Source organism: Chionomys nivalis, chromosome 8 (genome assembly GCF_950005125.1).
Source record: "Chionomys nivalis chromosome 8, mChiNiv1.1, whole genome shotgun sequence".
In the NCBI taxonomy this organism is placed as follows: Eukaryota; Metazoa; Chordata; class Mammalia; order Rodentia; family Cricetidae; genus Chionomys; species Chionomys nivalis.
Window position 1 is genome coordinate 81,156,440 of NC_080093.1, and position 24,202 is coordinate 81,180,641.

The 24,202-nt window shown below is 38.7% G+C and overlaps 1 protein-coding gene across 5 annotated transcripts in view; it reads left to right on the plus strand.

Annotated features, from left to right (window-relative positions):
* Nucleotides 1-24,202, plus strand: part of Sox6 (SRY-box transcription factor 6) — a 557,476-nt gene that overhangs the window by 225,751 nt on the left and 307,523 nt on the right. For all 5 annotated transcript variants that reach the window (XM_057777769.1, XM_057777768.1, XM_057777773.1 and 2 more), the window contains one exon: nucleotides 3,948-4,188. In XM_057777769.1, coding sequence (XP_057633752.1) covers nucleotides 3,952-4,188 — 237 coding nt within the window. In that variant the 5' untranslated portion in view covers nucleotides 3,948-3,951. The remainder of the gene's footprint in view (nucleotides 1-3,947; nucleotides 4,189-24,202) is intronic.

Sequence of the window (24,202 nt, forward strand, 5' to 3'; positions counted from 1 at the left end):
ATAGTTGTGTGGGACATAGCTAGGTAAGGTGCTAGCTGATGTACAGAGGGATAGAGTAGGTGGGAACATTTTTGTGATGCATAGTATCACTCATGTGTGCATTCAAAATAAGTGCAAGAATCGCACACAAAGCTGGAAAATCTCAATTAACAAGGTGTATTTGATTCATGGATTCCTAAAGCAGGTGACGTGGGTACAGTGATTGCAGTAAGGGTTTCACCAAAGCTGAGTGTCTGTGCTTTCTAAAGTGCAGTCCAATCACTCTAGGAAAATGTGCGGAAGGGAAATTCTATGGCTAGCAAGAGTGCCAAAGTGAGGTTACTTACAAGTGCTTGCTGTGCAAGCCTGACGTGAGTTCAGTTCCTAGAGCAGAGCTCACTCCTGAAAGTTGTCCTCTGACCTCCACATGCACTACTTGGCAAGTGCATGCTTGCACCTCCCCCTCCATTCCCTCACCCAATGTTAAAAAGAACAAAAAAAGGGTAATACTAAAGAAAGGAAACGAATGAGGATGTGTCAGTTAAATTGAAAGATTGTATAACGATTTACATATAAAAATTAGCAAACCAGATCTGATAGTAGTAAATCTATGATTTATTTTCTAAACTACATGATAGCAAGCTGGCTCAGCATATAAAGGCGCTTGCAGCTAAAAGCAATGACAACTCGAGTCCTATCCGTAGGATCTGTATGGAGGAAGGAGAGAACCCATTCCTGTAAGTTGTTGTCTGTCCCTCACACATGCATGCTTGACACACACACAATGATTGTAATATTTAAAAAAATTGTGTTAAAAGTGAGTTGTGTGCATTTTCCAATAAAACAAACAAACAAAAGCACCACTTAGAACAGTGATTCTGAGCCTGTGGGTTGCAACCCCTATAGGGGGTCACATATAAGATACCCTGCATATTAGACATTTACATTATGATACATAACAATAACAAATTACAGTTATGAGCTAGATACAAAATAATTTTATGGTTGAGGTTTGCCACAACATGAGGAATTGTTTAAGGCTGAGAACTACTGACCTAAAATAATATGATACAATGACAAAGCTACTGTTGAGAACAAACTGAAAGAGCCCAACATTTTCATCAAAAGGAAATACTTGATGAGAGAACAAGAGTCTTCTTTTCCTCTGTGTACAACATAGTTAAGAATGCTAATAAAACAAGCACAGCGGAGGAAGTAAAGTATGATCTGAAAAGTGCTCTTGGGACACAGCATGTTGACCTCGTTACAAAGGGATGGGCTGGGGAGTCAGGTGTGCCTTCCTTACCTGGTTCTCCTACCTCCCCTACTCGTCTGTCCCAGTTGTGGTGTGAGCTGAGGATGAACAGTCGGCTTTAATATATTGGCAGCCTATCTGGTATTTACAACCTCAATACACATTTGTGTTTGTGGGTGTAAAAGAAAAGACAGCTTGTGTGCCGGTGTAAATAGGCTCTGATGGGTCACTGGAGGGCTCACCAGAAGACTGCTGATGAAGGAGAGGGGAAGCCTTTCCCCACTAATTGTATTCAGCGTGTAATTTCTAAACTTCCCTCTGAATTTTGATTTTCAATTAACACTCCCCATTTGAAGATAATTTTCTATTTAATGTAATTGCAGGAAATAATTTATTGGCTGATTAAGACTGAGGACCCAGCCTTCCTTAAGAAAAACACTCTCACCAACCAGCCTTTAAACTCAACTCATAGCTTTGGACAGATTGAATCTATTTTTACAGCTGCAGGGCTGTTTAATTAAGATCGTACACTATTGTTAACCAGCATAGTCTGTCATCAAAATGATTCTTTAAGAGACTGTTTGCACTTGTGGGTTTTGTGTCCTGATTAATTTTTACTTAAGCATTAATCACAGATACTGCTGTTGGAAGGCACCAGATAACTTTGTAATAAGAGCTATTTGTTGGGAGAACCAAAGTCACTCTGAGTTTTGGGTTATGACTTTCACTTGTATTTAACTGTTTCTAAAAGGTGGCAGTATACTAATTCATTTGTTTTTATTGTGTGTGATTACTTTAACACTAACTGCCCATTATCTGAACGATGAAAATACTCTTGCCGTCTGTGATCACCCTTGCTAACTTGCAGGACAGTTATAATTGCCTGGTTTTGCTGTAGTATTTCTGGGGCCAGTACAGTGGGTTCTGTAGTGACTTTGAATACTGAAATCCATTCTCTGGTTATGTGTCCATTTGTTAGTACCAAGAGAAGTCACTCAAGAATGCGTCTGAGTCTTTGAGACAGTACTCTTTAGAACATTCAGTTTCTCTTTTTAGGGAAAATAGAGCTATTCTTCTGCACACCTTCCCTATTTTATTTTTCAGTCTCATCTAAATAGATGAAAGTTTTAGTATTTGTACAATGATTATTATAAGTAGGTATCAGCATTTTAATATGTTTCAAAGCACTTCAAAAGCCTGTAATACTTTTATTTAGAACTGTGCATAATTAGATTAGCTGATCTTCTATTAATGTTTTTCACTGTAGGATACTAACTCTGAGCCCCCTCATTAATTGTGAGAAATTTAGCATTAGCTGTTAAATCCTATGTGAAACATGGGCTGCTACATAAAAACTACTGTTTAAATTGGAATTAACTTAATTATTTTTCCTTGCACTTGATATTTCCTTCACTGCAATATTCATGAAAGCATGTGACAGATTTGTAAATTTAACTGTTAATCTCAGATTTCTAGACCCTTTAATCAGTATTTATTTGTCTGTAGAAACAGTACAGGCAAGTTAATGATTTGCTAATTTGAAAAATGCTCATGTGGTTCCCTATGTTAACTGATTTGTGCATTTAAAAATGGTATGAAATCAATTAATGTTAAAGAGTAATTAAGGTGGTGATTGTATTCCCTTCATTACACAGCAGTTTCAAAGGAAATACAATAAATGAAAGTCAACATGAAGTTTTAGGGGAAAAAATGGTTTCTTCCCTCAGTTCCTAAACTTTTAGTGGTTAGGTCACTAACCACTTACCCAAGAAATTCATCTTTCTAAAGTGATGTATCAAAGTTTTGCAATTTTGTATAACATCACAGTTTCTGATCTCATATAAAGTACAAAATGAAGGTCTCATCACACAGTCTCTTGATTGTTTCTTTGTGGAGACTTCAACAAATGATACTGGTTTGCGAGCTTTTGGTATGCACAGTAAGCATTTAATTTTTTCATAGTAAATGCTATAAATTATGTATCTACTTTCAGTCATAAAATAGAGGTATAATTACTTCAAAAACTCAAGTCAAATGTCACAAAGTTGTTATAAGATTTATCTAACTCTAGAAGTCACTCAGTCAACATGTCACTTAAAAGTTAACAAGCAATACTTACTGTATCTTGGAGATCTTCAGAAAAGCTTCACATTGGTGTAAGGTCTGGCATTCACAATTAAGATGTAAGCTAGGAAATCATGGCCAAATTGCTTAGCATATTAAGGACAAATTATTTACTCAGTTTCTGTTTTCTACTTAGGCTTATTTCTATCCTTCAGAGCTATGGGAGAAAGTTAGATGTTTTTGCTCTGAAGTCTTTCTTCAAACTGGCTCATCAATCAGTTCATTCACTTGTTACTTTCATTGCTAACCACCAATCTAATCACTCTCCAGAAACTCAATCTAGTTGGGAAAACTAGGAGGAAGGACACACAAATATATATATTGTTCATTACAAAAACTTAGAAAGATCTTATTTGGGGATTTACGTAAGGGGAAATATGCAGCAGTTAGCAGGAAGATGTTTAGAGAGTGTAAGCAAAGAGGAGGCATAGAACAGATAAGCAATCCACCCTTTGTGGTTTACACTCTGTCTCTCAGTTTCAAGGATTTTTATTTTATTTTATTCTCAAATTAGTCAAATACAATGAATGACTTCTACTTTTGTTGTTGAGAGTCCTCTTTAATCCATGGCGTTTCCCTTCTTCTGCAGAAGAATGTCTTCCAAGCAAGCCACCTCTCCATTTGCCTGTACAACTGATGGAGAGGAAACAATGACCCAGGATTTGACCTCAAGGGAAAAGGAAGAGGGCAGTGACCAACATGCGGCCTCCCATCTGCCTCTGCATCCCATAATGCACAACAAACCTCACTCTGAGGAGCTACCGACGCTTGTCAGTACCATTCAACAAGATGCTGACTGGGATAGCGTTCTGTCATCTCAGCAAAGAATGGTGAGCACTGAAAGTCTGGCGACTGCTACCGACTATGTCTGCATCCTCATTATTAGTAGGTGTTTGGAGGAAAGTTAAAATACATGGCTCCAGTGTTATTCCTGCTCAGGTCACAAAACAAACCTGAGACATACAGTTGTTACTATTTTAGTAACTGGGAAAACTGGGAAAGCAGTTTGTGATCTAGGCTATGACCCACCATTAGGTCCCCCACTCCTCTCCTCCTCCCCCCACTCCTCTCCCCTTCCCTCTCCAGTCTGAAGAGCAGTCCAGATTCCCTGCCCTGTGGGAAGTCCAAGGTTCTCCCCGCTCCATCCAGGTCCAGGAAGGTGGGCATCCAAACAGGCTAGGCTCCACAAAGCCAGTTCATGCAGTAGGATCAAAACCCAGTGCCATTGTCCTTGGCTTCTCAGCAGCCCTTATTGTCCACCATATTCAGAGAGTCCAGTTTTATCCCATGCCTTTTCAGTCCCAGTCCAGCTGGCCTAGGTGAGCTCCCAATAGATCAGCCCCACCTTTTATTTTTTATCAACTAGAAGAAAACTAGAACCTTAATTTATTTTATTAAATTAGAAGTTTCAACCCTGACTTGTATTTCTTAACTTGTGGGTAACCAAAAATTGAGTTAATGAAAAAAAAATCTTAAGTAGACAATGAGAGTTTTATTCCTTAACAAAAAACAATATATCATTCAAAATGCCTTACTAACTAATGCACATATGGAGATGGATGATTGTATAGGGAGAAAGTTTTATTTTCAAATGATTTTTGTAGACACATCCTATGCTCTGGAGCAGTATGAGGAAAGGGGGTGGGGATCAAAAGATGAATGAAGCAAGTTTTGAATAATTTTAGTTGTATTCCAGGATTCAAAGACTTTTATTTATTTGTTAACACATCTCAATTATACAGATTAACAAATTTCATTGACATTTCCATACATGCATATAGAATTTTTGTTTTAGTTTCCTGCTCTACTATCATTTCTTAAGCACCGTCTTTCTCTGCTCTTCTACATTCCTAATAGTCCTTTTAGGTCAATGTTCTCCTCTCCCTCCATACTCGGCTTAAATGTCATGTGTGGTGGAGATACTTGTCTTTGTGCATTTGACTTATTTCACTTAAAATGATAATCTCCAGATTTTCCCAAATGACATCATTTGTTTTTCTTTTTTTTATTTATTAAAAATGTCCACCTCCTCCCCTCCTCCCATTTCCCTCCCACTGCTCCCCCTCCCCCTTCCTATCCAGTCCTAAGAGAAGTCAGGGTACCCTGCCCTGTGGGAAGTCCAAGGCCCTCCCCCCTCCATCCAGGTCTAGGAAGGTGAGCATCCAAACAGATTAGGCTCCCAAAAAGCCAGTACATGCAGTAGAATCAAATCCCAGTGCCATTATCACTGGCTTGTTGGGAATCAACAGAGTACAATTTGCTGGCTAGAAATTTACCTTCCAAGAGAAGGGGAAAGCAAATATATGAGTCATGGATGAAATACATTTTCTGATTGAACTTGTTCACTCCTTGTCTCCAAGGTGGCACGGCCGAGATGGACAGTCAGTCTCTGCTCCTTGCTCCTCAGCAGGATAATAAGACTCTGCGTGGTCTTTATTTGAACAGATATTTACTGGGTACCTTCTGGATGCCAGATTTTCTACTAACTACATTTGTATTATGGTGAAGCAGATGTGATGCATGCCATCCTGAAGTTTGTGTTGTTGGACAGGGGATAGATATGCAAACACATACATAGTTAACATTGTGACCGTGCTGTGAAGAACAGAATGTTGTCTGAAAACACAGTGAAGGGAGTCTAACTTTGAATAGATGACGAGGATGCCCTCTCCAAGCTAAGGATGACAGGAAGTAGTCAGAGCAGGGCAGAGGAAATCCACTGAGAGGGAAGTGCATGTGAAGTGTCTGAGGTGATAAAACCATAAATTAATTTAAGGAAATGCAAGACGGTCTTTGTGGTCAGAGGATAATGAATGAAGATGCACCAGAAGTGGTTGGAAAAACAGATAGGGCCTATATCATACAGGCCTTGGAGGTGGCATTGTGGTGGGGAGATTTCATCTGAGTGCAGTGGGAACAGCCTTTGAAGGACTGAAGAACATTTCTCACTGATAATTCCAAGTGTAGCACAGTGAATGGACGGGCAGGCGTCAAGAGTGAAAGCAGGGGGGAGCCACTGGGATTTCTATTTCAGAAATCTAGATGAAAGATTACAGTAGCTTGGATTAGTGTAGACAAAGAGGGGACACAGAGAGGGATTGGTTCAAGATAGTTTTGCTTTTACGCCATGTGCAGGCCTGACAAAATAAAAGTAGCTGGGATGGAAAATGTATGGGCAGAGACAGGGACAGTACAGGTCACGTTGTTTCTTCAGAGGGCACTCTCCTTACTTTTACCAGAAAAACTTAATTTTGGCAAGTTGCTTTGCTGAGTTAGTCTGAAACTTTTGATTATGCAGAATTTGTCAAAAAAAAAGATACTAATAACTTCTGTTACATATGATTTATGGTAGTATAAAATAGCTTAAGGTTGCAAGCATGTTATAGATTAGTGTGAGAGACCATCCTCATATAAATGTTTCCAAACTTTTACTCTGCTTTCTCCTAGAGCGATTGTGTTCTCTGAACACTGGGAAGCCAAAATATTTGTTTAACTCCCTCTCTATAGCATTTCCCAGCTGTGTACTTATATGGTGCAATAAAAGGATGTAACAAATGGGAAATAGCAGCTGCATGTGGAAACTCTCTTTGTGTCCCCTCCTCACAGATAGATTCAACAATGTGGCAACTGTAACCTCAGACCTATGATGACCTAGGCCGCAGATCAGGTCACCAGTCAGGTTCTGGTTTTTTTTGTAAAGAAAAACAACGGAGAGTTTTAGGTTCCTGTCAGATCTGCAAACATGTGAGGTGTGTATGTGTGTGTGTGTTGGAATAGGAAGACTGTAACTGAAGTAAAATTCTAATTATTTCATTAAATATGAAGTCCAAAAGAGCACTGACGCAGAGACCTGAATTTGCAGCTCTCGTCTGTGGATATTTCTGGCTTCTGCTGTTTGTTTGTAGTTTTCTCACTTACCATCAGCTGAGTCTCATAAAATACTGTAGAGAAACAAAAGATAAGAATGAGTGTACAGGAGGCTGGAGAGATGGCTCAGTGGTTAAGAGCATTACCTGCTCTTCCAAGGGTCCTGAGTTCAATTCCCGGCAACCACGTGGTGGCTCACAGCCATCTGTAATGGGGTCTGGTGCCCTCTTCTGACCTGCAAGCATACGTGTAGACAGAACATTGTATACATAATAAATAAATAAATAAATATTTAAAAAAAAAAAAGAATGAGTGTACAAACCACAACACATTTGTTAGGACCTCTTCCATTTCTGTCATTTAGTTTCCACAATGGTCCTCATATACCTGAGAGCATTTTGTCTACTGAGTTCAGAAGAGTTTCACTGGGAAATAAGAAAACCTGAGAGGTGGCTTTCTCTAAGCCAAGGTAGAAAAAACAATGAAATTCTGCCAGTCTTTATCACTTGACTAGAAAACAAGTTACATGCTAGAATTCTGATTATTTTGAAGTAGAAATTCAACGAAATAAAATGCCACACCGTTTCCAACAGGTAAAACAATGCGTAACAATCCAAGCACAGAAGGAGGATTGAGATTTCAGGGAGGGAATTCATAGGCTAATGCAATATAAAGCATTTGGACATATTTTAAAGAATTACAGAAACCAGAACATCTGTTTTTAAATTTCGTATCTTATAGCAATTGTTGACTTTTTTTTTTTTTTTTTTTTTGATGGTTGAAAAGCTAGTACACAAAAAATACTCTGTTTTTGTCAGGGCTTTAGGGTACCGATACATTTTTGACACAGGAACATTGACACTGTTCAGTGACATGTATTATTGTTCTCATTGGCCTTGTGCTGTCAATAAGCAATGTAGCTACATAATTTCTCCATGTTAAAATGTATAGGGCACCGTTCTTTTGTATGTCAGCATAAAGGAATATCTTTGTGATAGCTTGCAGTGACAGTATCTATTCTCATATGTGGTTATTTCCCATACAATTTCCAAGTGCGGAAAGGATATGTGAGCCTAGGTATTGCTAGTAATTGTCTCTGAAAATACACAGATTTGTTTATTGGGGGTTATGTTGTGAAGATATTTATATGTAGCAACTTGTATCAAATAAATGAGTAGAGAGGTGTATGTTGTTCTATGTTCTCCTTCCAGTACATTTATTTTTTGTTTTGCTTTAAAATATAATTTAAAGAGCTGTCATCTGCATCATCACTGGTAAGGGCGTTTGGAGTGTCCACTCGGTTCCTGATACCAAGACTACCTTATAATAATATCAGATCTCTGTTTGAATGGAATTTACACAGCACACGGTCTCAGAGTAAGACAGTTCAAACAGTGGGGAAATCCAGTGAGGAGAACAGCAGCACAGAAGGAAGAGCTTGCTGGAGATGAGAATCTTGAGTTGAAGTTTGGAACAAGTCAACTGTGCAGAGATTTGGGGTGGGCACCTAGCAAGTGTGTAATAAGTACAAAAGTCTTTTTAAAGTTTATTATTTAAATTTTTTACATTTTTGGATTTAAAACATGTTTTTATTCTTTGTAAATTTCATATATATATAATATATTTATATTTATCCACTTCCTGCCCACCACTTCTCTCCAACTTTCTGTGGGAACTACCATCCTAACTCCTTTTTGACTTCATGTCTTTTTTAAAATGTATTATTATATTAATAAATTATATTAGTAGTTCTCTGAGTTCAACTAGTGCTAAACACATGTGAAAGGATGTAGAGCCATCCACTGGGTCACAGACTACTTACCAATAGGCATATCCTTTGATGGGGATGGAGCCTAAGCAATCCCTCCTCATCTATGCTCAAATTTTTACTGGTTTGATCTTGTTCAGGTCTTATACAGGTAACCACCACTGATATGAATTGATGTGTGCACCAGCCATGTCATGTTCAGAAGGCAGCATTCCTCAATGCTCCTCCTCATATTCTGGCTCTTATGTCCTTTATTCCCACTCTTCCATGATGTTCCCTAAACCTTAGATATGAAGAGAATAATATAAACAATCCATCTATTGCTGAATACCTAAAGTCAGCACTTTGACCAGTTGTGAGTCTCCACATTAACTACTATCAACTGCAATAAGAAATTCCTCTGACCAAGGTTGGGAGTAGCACTACTATACAGGTATGAAAACAAATATTGAGAGGACAGTTTGACAATTGTCCATTTAGTGAAACAACCTCAGTCTATCCCCCACTAGGACCTATGATCTTGCAAGTCATGGACTATTGTGCCAATATTAGACATGAACTCCCTCTAATAGAGCAAGTCTCAAATTCAATCAGAGGGAAGTTGGTCACTTTCATAATAGTCATACTATGATTACACCAGTGGAAACATCTTTCCTGTAAGATTGATGCTGTAACATGCAGGGTCTAGTACTGGGAAATGTCTTTCCTGCTCCAGTGGGCCCGGATATCATTTACTGTTATTACTTCAAAAGCTAGCCATCAGGGAGAGACTTTCCTAGTCAGTTTGTTAATGTCCTGTAACCAAAGTGGGTAGTGATTTAGCAGTTAGTAAATCATCTTTTGACTAGTGCATTTGAACTATGGCCCACAGCAAGAGTGACTAGAGAGGAGAGATGATCTGGAATGAAGTCAAGGAGGCAGACATTATATATATATATTAGAGACCCGAAGGTGCTAATGAAGTGTTTGAACTTTATTTCAAATGGAAGAAGAAGCCATTGGGAGATTTTAAGCAAGACAGCAATCACTCTTTATTTAGCTTTCTAATAGATCACATTGGCTACTGTGTAGGTGTGACTGGGATGGGACTGGAAGAGTGGACAGGGAAGTTGTTCATGGAGAGTATAAAGGCATGAGCTTAGTAAAAATGGAGTGAAATAAGTGACACTGAGGATCAAGAACAAGGGAATAGACATATTCCTCATCAAACCATGGGCACTTCTGTGGTAGAACATGGAAATGTGGGTGAGGCATCAGTGGTCTGCCTTTTTCTCTGTATTTATGTGTAGAGTGCAAGTGTGTATTCGTGTGTGTGGGATTAATATGTACAGCTATATGTTTGGGAGTACACATGTGTATATGTGTTTATGGAGGACAGAGGATGACATTGGTTGTCTTCCCCTACTCTTCCCACTTTATTTACTGAGATAGGTAGTTCAGTACCTATCTGTTGCTGAACCCAGGGCTTGCCACTTTACCTAGTCTGGCTAACTTTCCCCAGAGTTTTGGTCTCTAACTCACAGATTCTGTGATTACAAAATGGCTATCTTACCTGCCTGGCTTTCATGTGAGTCCTGGGGATTCCAACTTGGCTTGCTGGGAAGTGCTTTATCCACTGAGCCATATCCCCTGTCCGTGACAGGTCTTTCTTAAACATGCACAACGTGACAGTAAATTTAAAGTAGGGCTCTCACATATGCCCTTGTGCACTTATATTCACAATCGTATTGATATTCATTTTAGGCAAAATGTTTTTATCTATATCTGAGTTTGAATTATCTACTTAATTAAATAGAAAGAACTGCATTATACCCTCAGCCCAGAATGTTTGAACCCCTTCTTTTAGAGATGCAAATAAAATAGCTTTCCTTATTTGTATTAGGACTCTAGGTTAGCAAGTGTAGGCTGTCTGGTGCTGATTACCTACAGCCTACCATAGGACTTTTGTAGTAGCTGATCAATCTAATGAAACTTTCAAAAAATAGAGAAATGAGCAAGATTTAGGTGGCAATTTTCATTCTTTAGAAAAGTTTTAAAGTAAGATCCACATCAATAAAAGATCTGAAGACTCTCTCTTTTTTTTTAATTAAAAGAAAATAATACTAGCCGTGTCAGACATTTAATAAGTAGTGACCAGGAACAATGTTTCCTTACTTGCAAGCTTTTGCTCCTCTCTGCCTTTCTTGCCCAGAGAAGTTGCTAGTCAGCTCTGGAGTGCTTTACATAGTTCACTTGGAGTCATAAAATTTCTGGTGTGGACTTTGTACCATTTCTGGGAACAGGGCTATTGTCATTGTGTGATAGCATAGTCCAGGAATTCTTACCGAGGATTTAATCTTCAGCTACGTTTCATGTTGTGACAGACTTTTTTTTTTTTTTTTTTTTTTTCGAGACAGGGTTTCTCCGTAGCTTTGGAGCCTGTCCTGGAACTCGCTCTTGTAGACCAGGCTGGCCTCGAACTCACAGAGATCCGCCTGCCTCTGCCTCCCGAGTGCTGGGATTAAAGGCGTGCGCCACCACTGCCCGGCTGTTGTGACAGACTTTGAGAAGATTTCTCATCTTGCTTCTTTTTGAAAGATTTAAGAATGTTGAGTTGTTGCCAGAGATTTTTGTATATGTGTGAGAGAAAGAGATTTAGTAATTTAAGATACAAGGCACCGCCCAGATGAATTTAATCTCAATACCTTTATTGGAATTGTAATTCAGAAAGTGTGGTTCACCTGGTCTGACTAGCATGTAGTCCTCATGCAGAAGGTCAGGTTGATCTATGTCTACTGTGTGGTGTTTGACCAATCTCTGAGCCTCTTGGGGGAAAAAATCAGAAACTGGCAAGATTTAGGCTTCTTGAGAAAGTTAGTCACTACCTGTCTTAGTTATTTTGCTTCTGCTATGACAAATCACCATGACCAAGGCAACTTATAGAAAAAATAGTTTAATAGGAGTTTCAAAGGGTGAGTTCATGACCCTCATGGCAAGAAGTATGGCAGCAGGCAGGAAGACATGGTGCTGGAGCAGTAGCTGAGAGCTCACATCTGCTCCATAAGCACAAGGCAGAGAGAGACATATTGGGAATACATGTGCATTTGAAATCTCAATAACCTCTGTGGTGGTTTGAATATGAATGGTCCCAATAGGCTCATGTAATTGAATGCATAGTCCCCAGGTTTGAGAGGATTAGGAGGTGCGGCCTTGCTGGAGTAGGTGCGGCCTTCTGGGAGGTTGGCTTTGTTGTAGAAGGTTTCAAAAACCTTCATTAATCTGAGTGTCACTCTGTCTGTTGTCTGAGGATCTGAATGTAAAACTCTCAGCTAGTTCTCCAGGGCCATGCCTGCATGCATGCTACCAGGCCCACTGCCATAAAGTTAATGGACTAAGCCTCTGAAACTGTAAACCAGCCCCAATTAAGTGCTTTCCTAAAAGTTGCCTTGGCCATAATGTCTCTTCACAGCAATAGAACCCCAAGAGACACACCTCCTCCAACAAAGTCACATCTCCTAATCCTTCCCAAGGAGTTCCACCAACTGGGGACCAAGCATTCAAATACATGAGCCTAATGGGGCCATTCTCGTTCAAACCACCACACTGCTTTTCTCGTTTTCTGATTTTGGAAATCCATTCAACTTTGAGTTAAAAGTTAGGTGTTAAGTGAAGATGTTCAACTGTGGCCCAGAAGCCACCGAATAGTATTCTCCAGGAAGGATTTCCTTTCCCTATAACTTTGAAATTAACACACAGCACTATTTCTTTTTAAAAATCTATCTCAGAAATTTAATCACAAACTTACTTGCAATTAATTCTACAGAGTGAAACCATGTTTCACTCTGCTTGATTCGTTAAGCCTTGGTGTGGCTGTGAAGTAGGAAACTTGTCTGTATGTTTAACACACTGATACTCCACTGTAACTCTCATGCCTGGATCATTCCCTGTTGTGTTTCTTTTCTGTTTTTTTTTTTCTTCCAGTGTACTCTAAAAGGGTTTTTTTCAAAGCTAAGCTGTTTAAATAAAAAATAAAATGGTTACTGGAATGGTCCTTAGGAACGGTTTGATGCTTATGGAAGTCTGAGTGGCCTTGTCCTACTTGGTTTTATTAGCGATGTCATAGGTCTTTATAAAGACACTTTCTGGAAAAGTTTTTCTCCTTACCTGGCATGTCATCAAGTCTTTATGAGAAGGAGAAACACTAACTGCTCTGCAATGGTTGACTTCCCCTTGGGCACGAAGGGATCAGGTATGCATGCTGATTAGCACAATCCAGTCATTAACATATGATTATGTGGGCTACATATTGAACACCTGCCAAAATCTAAGAATCCCATATTTTGCTCTATCCATGCAAAGACTTGCATTTCTTCTGTAATTTGACAGATTAGGAAAATCAGACCCTGATATCTTTTCTGCCACTATAAAAAACCAGCATACAGTGTATCTTTAAGGACCTGGGCTTTGCTGTGTTCAACTCTCTTTGCTCTTTTAGGCTGTGTGAACCTTCAGTGGCTGGGCTTGCAGAACACTGACTAGAGATTGAATCTCAAAACTCTATCACTGATGTCACTTGTCATTTACACATTCCTGCCCAACCATGGATATTGTCTTTTGGGGTGGTTCAACCATCTTTTCTTAATTTTCTTCAGTTTTATAGATTTTTTTTGGTGAATAGTTTTCTTTTCCTGAATGACAATAGTATACACGGTGCTCTTCTCTGTGTTGCTGGTCTGTTGTAGAGTGTATTGTCAATTTTCTGCTTAAAGTAGAACTCCATAGGCTTTCTTTCTGTCTGCAGGTGGTTTGTGCCCATGGATGCATTCTTTCAAAATTCTTAATGCCATCCCTTCTTGCCTGGATTTGGGTATATCATCAGAATGAAAACAGTAACTATAATAATGAAACATGAACATTTGTGATATTCTAAGCAACATTCTATTGGGGAGGTATAGATTGAGTGGCATGTAGTGGTTTACAGGACTACTTTGAACTTTTGGGGGAGCATGAACTCACTTTCCCAGCCCTCTGGACTAATAGGATAAGATGGAGCAGACAGCACTGAAAACACAAATCAGGACTGTTTGCACTCCTTAGGATCTGTCTTCTCTTATTCCAAGGTAACAGAAGGCAATTGAATCCTACCTGCACCATTTAGAGGAGAGTTTGAAAGGTTCTAATGAGGACTCAAACCTCCTGCATCAAGCAGGAGAGGCCCCACTCTATTCTCTCTACAAACACATCCAATCTTTATTATAAAAGCCTCCATAAATGTGCCTTCATCACCTTAGTATGCAAATTATCCCACTGTTCGATTGTCCTTCTCAATTAAAAGTTTTCTTTGCTTTCCAAGAGAGAAGTGTAACCTTTTAAAAGAGCAACACTAAGTTATTATTCCTTTTGTTAAAGTAGCCTTCCATGAGATAACTTGTTTTTTTTTTTTTTGTAATATTAACTTCTAACTATTATTTTGGTGCTACTGTATTCCCATAACCCATAGGTATTATTTTTCTAGGTGATGCAAATTGAATTCAGTGATGTATCTTTGCGTGATCTGCATTCTTAGTTCCAAAGTATAAATTACAAACCTTCACTAATAAAATTTTACAATCAAGTTGAAATTAGAGTGAATATTTATACATTTCATTTATCTTCTTTATATTTCATTATCATCTAGAAAATGGAAAACCTTGTTTAACAAAATGATTAGAAATTATTTTGTAAACATTTGCTTTCATTGTAATTTCACTCCAAGTTATTTTTACCACCAGTGTGTTAAGAGTACCTTGAATACAGTAGTCTCAAGTCCATCAGATTTCTGATTGAACTGTGCCCTTTTAAGCACAGATAAACTATAGTGGTATCATAGAAGGGACTCATTGATTTGAAATGTCAATGAAATAGAAAAGAAAGAACTAGAACACTTAGATGAAAATCAATCATTTTTATTTTGAAGTTTGTGTGTGTGCGTGTTTGTGTGTATGTGTGTGTGTCTGTCTCTGTCTTTGTAATTACTGGTAAGTAGGTATGATTAAACAAATTGAGGACACTAATACTTTTCTGCTTAACGAAGGACTCTATAGCATGCTTTCAGTCCGCAGGTGGTTTGGATTTATGCATATTCTCTCGTACAGAATTCTTCAGGTAATTCTTCCTTCTTGTCTTCATTAAGAAATTGAGAGAACTTTTGCACTTGAATTCATTATTAATATTTGGCCTTCAGTTGTTTTACTTTATTTTGCACATTTTAGTCTTTGATAACACACTTTCATTTTGCACGAACACTATTGTATTTTGTTTGTAACTTGAGTATAATAGTTTTGACTGTTGTTCTTTTGAAAATGACAGAATAGGTTAAAGGATGCGTCTTAGATTTTTGGTATTTGAAAGTTCCATCTCAGAGGGAAAGCACTGGTGGCTGGCTATGTGATTGTCCAGTAACATCAGTTGAAGGTTTTTTGCCTGAGGTGGGGAAAGTCAGAGGTTCAGGCACTGGGGGACCTGATCGCAGCTTAGACTTCCTGCTGCTTTGTGTCAATGTTGGGACATTAAGTGCCTAGTTTTCCCCTTTTCTGCAAATACAGAGAAAAGTAGGTAGACACATGAATGGTTGGGTGGGTGGGTGGTAGTTTTGCAGCTTCTGGAGATCATTTTTAATCTGCTCATAATCTGTTCTAATTGTAGAAACAAATCAGAATGCTAGCGATGTTACATATGTTTTCCTAGATTACCACAGGTTTCCTGTTAAGCTCACTGTAGGTACTGATGTATTAGGAAGATGTTTGAAGACTTTGGCAGTGAAGTCCTCAAATTGGAGCATGTACTGGACAGACTCCAAGGAAGAGAAGCTTTTGGGGCTGAGAAAGGCCTGAGGGACTTAATGGCCTGAGTGGTTTGTCTAACTTCAAGCACTCCTGTTGTCTTGCTGGTTATAACAACCATAATGATAGCACACGGTTATTTTTTTAAGCACCCGAGTGTCTCTCAGATAAGAAAGAGAGAAAAACAACTGTACAGAACATAACAGAAGGCAATGGAGTTGACATTCGAATAAACAGTTAGCTTTGATAAAAACTGTGTAATCTTGGGCCGCTCTGCACAGGGGACCTGTGGTCTGTAGGAATGCGTGCAGCATCTCCAATTGCTGCATAATCTCCCACACCCAGTGCCTCAGGCCGTCAAGAAAGGAAACAAGGGGAATCCTCTTTTCAGTGGCATTGTTCTCCCTGGTGACTGGGAGGAGACATGTCAGAAGAAGTTTGTTACTTTACAAAAAGCCTGTGCTCGGCTTGGTCACTGATTTGTCACGTGACCTCAAGAAAGCCACTCTTAACTCCTGTCTTGAATTTCCTCATCTCAGAAAGGGAAGATTTGAGCTGTAATTGCCAGATCTCAAACCACTTTTAACTTCCCAGTTTCAGAGTTGAAGCTGTTTGAGCTGGTTCAGCCTAGCAGCACTGTTAGCACCCAGTGACGTTCCAGGTGAGGGACTGCCTGTGATGACCGGCACTTGAGTATGCCAGGAGCCGAGCCTTGATGTAGAAGCCTATGGCCTGGCCTCTGAGAAGTTCAACATTAGCCTTTCTGTCTGAAAATGATTAAGGCCCACTACCAGCCCCCTCTCCCAAACAACAGCAACACCAGTAACAACAACAAAAACAAATCCGAGAGGCTTGTCTAGGGTGTATTTAAAAAATCAAGAGACAGTTGATGGGAAATATGTCCCTGTGTAAATCGTTTGGATGAAGAAAACGAATGACGAGACTGTGCAGAGAAGTCTTCAGACTGTAAAAGGAAGAATATCCTCAGTAAACATGCAGACAACTCTGTATTTTTTCTTTGGTTACTAGCAGGAAGAGTTTCATTTCTCAGGCATGAATGTGATAACTCTGGCCCAATAACAGGTTAAAAAAATGGTCTTTTTGCTAATTGACCAAATTTGAAAATGCAGTTACCAAATTTATATATTGACTGGAAAAGTTCCAGAAGTTCTCTTATTCAAAACTGTATTTACTGATAATGTTTTTTTGAGAGTTTACTCATGTTCATACTTATCTGATTCACGTGAGCTATACGAGTTTTACTTTTTGAGAAATAAATATACTCAACAAGCAAAACAACAACAACAACAACCAAAAAAAACAACAACAACAAATCCAAACACTACTGAGTATTGTCATCTACGAGGCTTCCTGACCATGGCATTAGAACGTAAAAACAACAGCTCTAAGGCAGTGTTGATGGGTGACTTCATGAGTTTGCTCAGTTCACTACTCTTTAGGAGAGCGAAAAACCAAGCTGGCACATACTTGACTTGAACTGTCTTTTGATTTTTATTTACTTATTTATTTGAGAGAGGGTCTTTCTTTGTAGCCCTAGCTGACTTGTAACTCACTATGTAAATCATTCTAACTTCAAACTAATAGAGATCCACCTGCCTTTGCTTTCTGAGTGCTAGGAATAAAGGCATGTGCCACCTCGCATCTGTCTCTGGATCATATCTCTATGAAGAAGAAATGAGGGAAACTGGGATAATACCCCAGTTTCAGAAAAATAAGATACAAAGATACTATGGTAGCCGTGTGTTTGTACTGAAAGTGTTTCAATCTGATTGTTTTCATGGGACAGATTTATACATTGAAATCAATTTTATATTCCTATAAAGATAATTTTTTGCCAACTCTCCCGAAATGGGATAGACTGTTTTGGAAGGTAGTGAGTCCTCCATGAAGGGGAGGTATTTGCAGAGAAACTACACAGTTGATTGTCAGGGCTCTCCACAATCGCTCCCCCACCCCCACCATCACGCAGTGCTTATATAATTGGCACAGGTCCAAGAGTCCTATGTTTAGTCATGCATTTAAGAACAACTCAGTGAAGTCTATTCTTTATTGATAGTGCTATTGCTTCCATTTTAGAGAGAAGGGAATTAAAGCTGAATGAGTTTAATTAAGTTGTCTGAGCTTAAATGGACGAAAACTGGGAGTTGGACTAGAACAACAGGGCCCTGCTGCCTGTCCCCCAGTGAAGGAGTTTGTCATTCCATGTTCTTCACAGGGATCCGTGCACTGGCTGTGACTGCAGAACTGTGGTTTTGAGGACATTAGCATGAAAGGGAGATTGTATGACGACAACACAAGGTGTTCTTACGAACTTGTCTCCACAGTTTGAGCTTTAAGGTTTTCTTTCTTTCTCCCTCCCCCACCCACCCTCCCTCCCTTCCTTTCTTCCATTTCTATGCATTCTTTGTCAATATACTAGCTTCCATTTGTTACATGTCATGATAAACCCAAAAGTTATGATTTGTGTGTTAGACATTTAGTCTTCAACTTGTTAAAGAAGTTAAATTTCCTTTTTAGCCGGAAGCTATTAGAACCTAGAGCAGGCAACCCTTTCCTGATACTAAGACAATAGAAGGCCTATACCACAGGGCAACCAGCAGGTGGGTTTTGGGTCATCTGAAAACATTTTAAAGTGATAATCTGAAAAAAAAGATAAACTTGTTATTTTTCAACTGCTGTATGTTATAATTCTACATTGTATCATCGATGAGTAAACATTTTTTTCTTTATGTAAACTTTATCTTTAGGGAGGGCTACAGTGATGATAAAGTTGTGACATGAAAAGCTTCATCTGAGCACGGTGCAAATATTGTGTGTATATAATGTCATTGGATGCATATGGGATGTGAAGATACATGCCACTTATCTAACACAACTTTAACAGCCCATTGTAACTTAAAGTAGATACAAGCAGTGTTCACAAAGAGACTTGAGGTCATGGTGGGAACTCTCCACCTTGACAGGGGAAACTGACCCTCTGGTATGTTTGTTTTAGGTTGTCAAAGGAAGCACAACTTTTAGTTTATTTTTATTATATCAATTTTTAGTTGATACCTTATTGTTTTTAGCATCTTTGTAGATACTGTACCTCTGTAATTCTCTAGAATTTCCAAGAAAACACTACAATTAAATAAATTGGATTGATTATTGATTTGGGCTTTCTTCAAATGACTCTGTGTATGGGCTAAGGATGGTCACTATCTATTGAGTGGGATCAGCATTCGAGAACAAATCTATGATTTCGAATCTCAGTAAACATTATCTTTGAATGGGGTGGCACTCACCCAGTCATAACAGCTATCAAGAAATCTAGCAACAAATGTTGCAGGGACGCTGAAAAACAGGAATCACTGTTGCTGGGGTTTGCAAATTGCTATGGCCATGGCGGGAATCAGTTTTGGAGGCTCCTCAAAAAATTCAAAATAGAACTACCATATGACCACAATATTTCACTCCTGGACATGTACCCAGAGATCTCTGTGCCTGCCATAGAGATATTTGCACTTCATGTTTACTGCAGATCTCTTTACTATAAAAGGGTATTGGAACCAATCTAGTTGTACATCAATAGATGAACAGATAATAAAATCTGGTACATATAGAAAACAGAATGCTATTCAACTTTAAAAAGTGAAATCACAAAATTTTCAGGAAAATTGATGGACTAAGGACATTAACATTAAGTGATACCACCCAGTCTCATAAGGAAAAAAGCTGCATGCTGTCTCTCCTTGATGGAGCTTAGCCTATAGCACAAGCATGTATGTATGCAAGCAAATGTATGTGTGATATAACCTTTAGGAAGGAGAACAGGAAGGATAATTAAAGACAAAATGCTTACCAGTGAGTTCATATACTTAGTATAGTTCTTGTAAATCCTTTGAATTATCTCTCTAGATATATCACATTTTCAGTGCAAAATAATGGACAGTCCTGGAACGGAGAGTATGCACCTGGGATCCCCATGAGGGAGTTACCTTCCTGTGAGACCTGAACTGTTTTCATTGGCTGTTCCACAGGATCTTGTTCTCCACTGTACTAAGCAAGGCATCTTTTACTCTTTAAACAAGAGTTTCAGCTATTCAGATTATAGAGTGTGAAGATTGTTAGAAGTGTGTTTAAAATATCAGAAGTTTAAAAACTCTGAGAATACCCCAGAATTCTGATTTATTTGTGCTGAATCTCAAAGAATAACACACCATGAATCTGGAAAACATCGAGAAACTTGTTTAGCTTTCTTCACTGGACAATTCTAAATTATATTATTGGTGGTGAATAAACACACCTTTTCATTTAAATAACCCTTATCTTTAGGGAGAATCAGGTAGAGTAAGGATAAAGCTGTGACTAGAAAAGCTGAACCTAAAATGGGCATCAGGGTCTGGGATGTCACTCTGGTGGTGGAGTGCTTGTCTAGTGTGTACAGAGCCTGGGTCCAACACTGCATAAGCCAGGCATGGTGATGCGTATCAGTAATCTCAGCACTCAGGACACAGAGGCAGGAGAATCACAAGTTCAGTGTCATCTTTGGCTACTTAGTTAGTTCCAGGAGAGTTTGGGATTTATGAGCCAATATTTCAAAAGAAAAAATAAGTAAGAAAACACATCCTGTTGACAGTATACAATGGAGCAAAATGGATGCTTTTCATTCAGTTTTGTTTATGGGCTCAAGGAAGGCTAAAGAGAGGCCAATGCTTTGTCCCAACAGTACATTGGGCAACTAGTCCCAGAGTGGATTCATGCAGCTATGCAGGCCATTTCTCAAGCCTTTCTCTCATCTGTAATGACATCCACATGTTTATGGGTCCTGACTCCAGAATACAGGCAAAATCCCGTTCCTGACCCATGCTGTCTAGCTCCCAGCTCTGAGCACCACTTCTGATGTTAGCAACTCTAGTCCACTTCATTACTCTGCTTGTTTATGAGGACTGCCCATCTACATTCCTCACCTAGGTGTGATGGCAGCCCAGCTGACTCAGAGCATTGTATAAGGGAGGAGATAGCTCAGGTGCACTTAGGATAAGTGCTCACTGATAACATTCCTAGAAAAAAAACATAATTGCTAATGTTTCTGGAGTTTTGTGAGGAGCCAGTACTTAGTGGATTCAGCTTGGGAGCAAAGGTCATAATGTAGTTTAGGCTCACTGTTCCATTCAGATTAATCAGTATGAATAAAATCCTAAAAATAGTGCCAGTGGCTATCATGACAGTATGCCGAAGTGACAAGTGACACAAAGCACATGGACAAAGGACATAGTAATAAGAGTTCCTGAATAGTTAATAGTGGGTACCTTATGACATGCTTTATAAGTGATTCATTTCTCATGACAACTATTTGAGTGTAATTATATCTCCATCCTATAAAAAAGGTAGAGTCTAGCTTCCATCTTCTGGACTGTGGTCAAGCTTCAATGATTCAAGTATTGCATAGAAAGCTGTGACTAACTTAAACAATGTCGGCAATAGCCTTCATCTGACTCTCTTTCTGAGCAGTGTGGACAGCAGTCCCATAGAAATAGAGGAAGGCATGAAACCCTAGCCACTGCAGAGCCCTTGAAGACCTAGTCAGGTACTGTATTTCTAAGAGTAGAGATATCTCTGGGACCCAGCCATTGGACAGACTTAACTGCAGCATCACAAGGAATTTTGAGACAGACCCCGGACAGTTCTGATTGTTGTTACATGTATTTAATATGGGAAGACTCTGTTATGTGACAGCACTCAAGTACTACAATTTCCTTTTGCTAATTCCCAGGTTAGATTAATTATATTACATTTTTAGACTTATAGTAAGAAAATCTCCTTCCTGGAGATAGATGTATGGAAACAGAAAAGCTTACAAAGTGGTCTTGTTTAGAATCATAGCATCTTGCTATGGAGGTGAATGTTTTACAGGTGTGTGGAATAGAAAGAACTTTGGATTCGGAGTCAGAAAACCCACATTTAGGTATTAGCCTTCCAGCTCCACCCAAGTGGCCTGGTGGAGATCCCTTTGCCGACGGCTGGCTTGCTTCTCACTCAGAATGAAGACTGGGAATTCAGTATTTACTGCTGGTGGAGTATGTTCAAAGATATATGGAGATTGTATAAGGAGCCTGAGAATTATGCCAAATGAGAAATGAGAGGGGAAAGGTAGACAGGGCTCACATAGATGCTATTAATTTGATCTCTTAAGCTATTTCAACAACTTTAATATGGAAGGGGACATAGATTGATGTTGCACAGTTTTGGAGGGTGAACAGGAAATGATGTAATAGAGTATTAGTACTTTCTGCTGCTACAACAAAATATCCCCTGACTAAAAATCTCATAAGCAGAAATCTATCAATACCACACAGTTACTCTGAAAGCAGGGGCCATGGTATGGATGAATGTCCCTAATGTGTATGTTTTAAGTTTGGCTCTTAGTGCAGGGTGATATTGTGAGGTGTTGGGAATTGAAACCTACTGGGAGACTTTAGCTATTGGAGTTGTACCCTTGAAGGGGAATGTAGGCTGCTAATATTGGTCTCTTTCCCTCCTTCCCTTCTCATTCCCACACTCTCCATGGTCAAACCTTTTTCCCCTTAATATGTTTTCATCATGACGTGCACCCCAGGCCCAAAATAGGCTTGGAGTTCATAGGTCAAAACCACTAAAGCTATAAGGCAAAGTGAAGTTTTCTTCCTTATAAGTTGACTTATCTCAGGTATTTCTTACAGTAATAGAAAACTAAGGTGGTCAGAAAACTCTAACATCAAGGCACTGGTGGTTTCAGTCTGGTGGGACTTTGTTCAGCTTTGAGGTGGTAACAGGTGTCCATTGCTGCACCCCCTAGAGAGGGGGACAATTACTGTTTGAAAGGAAGGGTGACAAAAAAGGGCCTGCCTAAGTTGTTACCAGGTTTTTTGGGACACAAATTTCATCCACGAGGACTTTGGCCCCATCAGTAACTATCTCCTTAAGACCCTACCTCTTAATACCATGATTAGGTCATAGAGTCTAACGTAGGGGTTTTGAAGGGGTATATATTTAAACCACAGAAGTGAGGACCTAGATTTTAGCTTATAAGGATTCTCTTGTAAATAATTACATTTAGTGCTAGGTATTATTTCAAATGCGTCAGTTGCAGATGGAAGTGGCTGTTCTCTGTTCAAGGAGACCATGACAAAGGCAAGGACTCTGAAGATCCTCAAGCAGGCCAGGCTTTAGGCTCATGAATGCCTCTTTTCCATTTCTCCTAAATGTCCAACTCCAAAATAACTTTTGTTTTTCTGTATTACAAAAGTAATCTGTTCATTGATGAAAGTAGAAAACTGTGTGAGTAAAAATATAAAGTAAGACTCCCAGTAATCTTACCATCATTTAGAAATCATCATAAATGTTTTAGAATATATTTTTCTGGTGGAAGGGAGGAGAGGCAGATACTAACCTTTGTGCACAAGTAGAAGTAATCACTTTTATATTTTAAATACTGTGATATATGTCTTTTTTCTATTTATTAGTACCTTCTCTATGAATAGAATTTTTTACCATACAACATTTTAAATGTCCACATTCAACTTTCAAAATTATATTTGTTTTGATTAAGAATGCTATCTATATCAAATATTTTCAATAAGGAACCTCAAAAAGAAAATAATATTTCAACAATAGCATCATCAGTATTTTGTTTGTTAGATATTTTGGTTTCTAAATGTGCATATTTTTCTCAAAATAGGTATATTAAAGATTTTTGCCAACCTATTTTCTCATTCATAGTACATTGTGAATATTTGCGTGATTAAACATTCTGCAAAACTATGATTTTCAATGGTTTTAAAGTACTCCTTTATGTGTATAAAGCCACAGTGCTCTCAAACAGTCCCTATAATCAGGCAGAGAGATTGCTTATAGTTATTCTCTATGATAAATTCTATATTCAGCTATGTTAGAGGAATTTTGATGGTTTTGTGGTATTCTATGTTATATCTGTATCATCAATTACTTATTTTTAAGCATATAGATTTTAAGGATTTTGTTTATATACTCACATGGTTGTTAAAGAAATCTTCCCTTGGTTTTAATTTTTAGTTCTTTGAATATATTTGGAGAGTTTTGTTGGAAGTTCATCACTTTGCAGCTTCTAGTATGTAACGTCAAGAATTAAAATTCAATTGTAAATGTTTCCATGACATCCAAAATAGTAAGGAATCATCTATTATAGCATATCATTAGTTGTTAGATTACATGCATTTGGTTAAGTTCTTCGATGTGTAATCTGGGCAGCAGCAGATTGGCAAGTTCTGTGGGGTCAGGGGGGCTTTAGAGATGAAATGCAGTTGCTGTGAACTTTGATGAGACATGCAGAGGCATAGATTAGAGTAATTCAAATTCCTTCGAATACTACTGCTCAACATTCACTTTGGG